The 3690-nt window shown below is 47.8% G+C and overlaps 1 protein-coding gene across 2 annotated transcripts in view; it reads left to right on the top strand.

Moving 5' to 3' along the window:
* The first annotated feature begins 3492 nt into the window (after window positions 1-3492).
* The window catches only part of LOC123052859 (uncharacterized), a 6254-nt gene continuing 6056 nt past the window's right edge, over window positions 3493-3690 (top strand). Inside the window, exon 1 of one of the 2 annotated variants that reach the window (XM_044476212.1) lies at window positions 3493-3687. In XM_044476212.1, the coding sequence (XP_044332147.1) occupies window positions 3605-3687 (83 nt within the window). In that variant the 5' untranslated portion in view covers window positions 3493-3604. The other variant, XM_044476214.1, reaches the window with a different exon arrangement.

Consider the following 3690-nt stretch of genomic DNA (forward strand, 5'->3'; position numbering starts at 1 on the left):
AGTTTACAGAACTCGCAAGTTGATCACCAAAACATACATCAAGTGGATCACGTGATATCCCATTATCACCACAGATAAGCACATGCAAGACATACATCAAGTGTTCTCAAATCCTTAAAGACTTAATCCGATAAGATAACTTCAAAGGGATAACTCAATCTATTACAAGAGAGTAGAGGGGGAGAAACATCATAAGATCCAACTATAATAGTAAAGCTCGCGATACATCAAGATCGTACCACCTCAAGAACACGAGAGAGAGAGATCAAACACATAGCTACTGGTACATACCCTCAGCCCCGAGGGTGAACTACTCCCTCCTCGTCATGGAGAGCAGCGAGATGATAAAGATGGCCACCGGTGAGGGATCCCCCCTCCGGCAGGGTGCCGGAACAGGGACCCGATTGGTTTTTGGTGGCTACAGAGGCTTGCGGCGGCGGAACTTCTGATCTATTCTGCTCCCCGATGTTTTTAGGGTATATCGACATATATAGGCGAAAGAAGTCGGTCAGGGCAGCCACAAGGGGCCCACGAGGGTGGGGGGCACGCCCAGGGGGGTAGGGCGCGCCTCCTTGCCTAGTGGCTTCCTCGAAGCTTCCCTAACGTCTACTCCAAGTCTCCTGGATTGCTTCCGTTCAAAAAATAACTCTCCCGAAGGTTTCATTCCGTTTGGACTCCGTTTGATATTCCTTTTCTTCGAAACACTGAAATAGGCAAGAAAACAGCAATTTGGGCTGGGCCTCCGGTTAATAGGTTTTTCCCAAAAATAATATAAAAGTGTTTAGTAAGGCCCATAAACATCCAAAACAGATGATATAATAGCATGAATACTTCATAAATTATAGATACGTTGGAGACGTATCACGCCGCTCCACAAACGATGCCCCCAATAGGGAACACGACACCGCAGCGCCGCCATCGTCCGATCCGGTGATCTTAGGATTTCTCCCGGAGCGACACGAGCAGGTTGACGATAGTTGCTTGACGATGCCTTCATCAAGGTAACGACATAGACGCCGCCATCGCCCGCCATGACCGGAGTCGGCTCGGTTTTCACCGGCGACTATGTCTCCCCAACTCGCCGCCGGTGCTAATAGTGGGATCCAAGATCCGTCACTACCAGCCTGGTCAACCGCCTTCGGTGGAGAAGGCAGCCACCACCACCATGCCCGGGCCAAGAGACCGGGACGTCCTCGTGCCGTGAAGATTACCCGGGGGGTCTCCTCTTGCCGTTGTCGAGACGAGGCGCGGCCGCAGTGGATCTCGATCTAAACCCCTCGGGCCCAGATCAGATCTCATCGCAGCCAAAATCTCATCCGCCAAACGGCCGCCAGAGATCTCCTGGCCACCGCCAACCTGCTGCGCACTGCCGTTGGAGGAGAAGGGAGATGGACGCCGCAGCCCCCACGCGTTGCCGCCGGCCGAGGACTGCGCCGCCGCCGCCTCACCACAAGGGCTTCGCCCCATGGCGTCCTCAGCGACGGCGGCGGTAGTGGGAGGCGATGGAGGGGGAGGGCCGAGGGCGGTGTGGACGGGGACTCCCCGGGGGCGGCGCGGCGCCGCCGCCTTGTGGGAGAGAGGTCGGGAGGAGTTACGAGATCTAATTAAACAGCTAATTCAGAGTGGAGCCTGACATATGGCAAATTACTCTGCAGCATGGCAAATTCTTGACAATTTTTCTCCTAGCATGTCAATTTTTTCTTTACAACATGGCAAATCTTTATACAATAGAATGATAAATCTTTATACAATAGCATGGTAAAATACATCTGTTTTAGCATGGCAATTCTCGAGCATGGCCAGGAGTGGCTTTTTGAGGGAACACTCCTAGATAGCGGCATTCGCTCACATGACCTCCTATAGGGAAAGATAGTTCACTTGGGTGACCTCCCTAGCTAACGTTAGTGCGTTATTGAGGGCACAAGCATGAAACGTTCTTATAAATCAACCCATTAAAATACCCCAGCAAAACATTAATTGTGGCACAACCCAATAGTCAGTGGATGTGGCCAAGTTTTGACTTTATAAACTATGATTAAGTGTGTCTTGTCGAGACAAGTGAAAATCACGCTAAGATTATGCGTTAGTAGTTGAAATGAATTTTGGAGAGTTTGATAAATTCGATCTTTTCTATTGTATTTCGAGACAGCTTTGATACAATTTGAAGTTATTTTAATAAATGTTTACTTGTGGGTTTACCTATCATGCCTCACCCTTACATAAACACGCACCCGACGGCTAACCCTAAGCCGAACTAATCCCCGTTACCACTAAGTTGTGTGCCCTCGCGCACAGTGTTAATCTTGTCGATTGTGAACTCCTTTCTTCCATCAACTTTTTTGTGGTGGTGTCAGTGTCGTCCGATTAGTACTAGCTAGGGGTTGCAAAAGAGCGAGCGCCTGTTGCCATACGCATGAAGAAGGGCAAGTTTAGAGAAGAACACGGAAGATATGAAGCCCGATCTGCAACCACAACCCGATAACATCGCTTGATCTCAACGCGCCAAGGGTAAGATTTCGTTAGATGTATGCATGGAATTTCTTTTCGTGGGTGAGCGCTAGCGCTATTGTTGGACTAGAGTTTTCAGTTAGAGCATAATTCTATTAATTATGTTTATAGCAATTTCAAGGCATAGCTAAATTATTCTTACAACATGAAAGTCTTAGATAATTTCATGTAGATGTCAATAGTGGTGTCCGTTACTAAGTTTGACTAATCGAAGCTACAGAAATGATATTAACAGTAGAAAGTGAAAAGGTAAGAAGCGGAGACCCCAAGTGTTGGGGACTTCTCTTGTGAAGTTTTGCTGCAACTGATGTAAGAGAGGGTCAGCAGAGGAAAAAAGAATAGCTCTCCTCATATCTCTTTACTTAACTGGGACATACTCCGTCTATCGTTTTGAGTGGATTCCTCCCACGCGTTGGCACAAGTTAGTTACGTTCTTATATTATGGGACGGAGGGAGTACTTCACATATACTCCCTCCGTTCCTAAATGTAAGTCTTTGTAGAGATTCCACTAAATGGACTACATACGGAGCAAAATGAATGAATCTAAACTTAAAATGCATCTATATACATCCGTATGTGGTTTATAATGGAATCTCTACAAAGACTTACATTTAGGAACGGAGGGAGTATAATAAAGTATTACTGCGCGACGGGGTTAGATAACTAAAGTATGACTAAGTTATAAATCCCTGGCCTTCCTACACGAGCTTGTTTTGTTTTTTGTTCCTTTATTTTCTCGAGGTTTAATAAATTTTGCAGCAAGAATGCAAATGAAGCAGGGGACATATGCGCTCAGAGACAATCCGATGTATTTCTTGATAATCATCCCAGAATAAACTTTTTGTTTTTGTTTCGTTTTAGTATTTTTTTTAGCTTGTTTTGTTTTTAGCAACATCCCAGAATAAACGGACTTGGCATATGGCACGATGGAAACAACAAAGCCGAAGGTCCAAACCATAGCCAGTAGGCCAGGCCTATAGACCCAACGAGATCCACCACGATAAACACGCGCACCATTCGTTCCCACTGAGCTCGATTCCGACGCGGTCGCACCTCACCTGGCTGGAACCCGCATCGAGGTCCACACCGCCCGCCATGAGAGAGGAGGTCAGGAGCTCGTCGGCCGCGCCCGCGGACCCGCCGCTGCGCTCAGACTCGCCGCCCGCCACCCCGGTCGCCAG

This window comes from Triticum aestivum, chromosome 2D (assembly GCF_018294505.1).
Source record: "Triticum aestivum cultivar Chinese Spring chromosome 2D, IWGSC CS RefSeq v2.1, whole genome shotgun sequence".
Taxonomy (NCBI): domain Eukaryota; kingdom Viridiplantae; phylum Streptophyta; class Magnoliopsida; order Poales; family Poaceae; genus Triticum; species Triticum aestivum.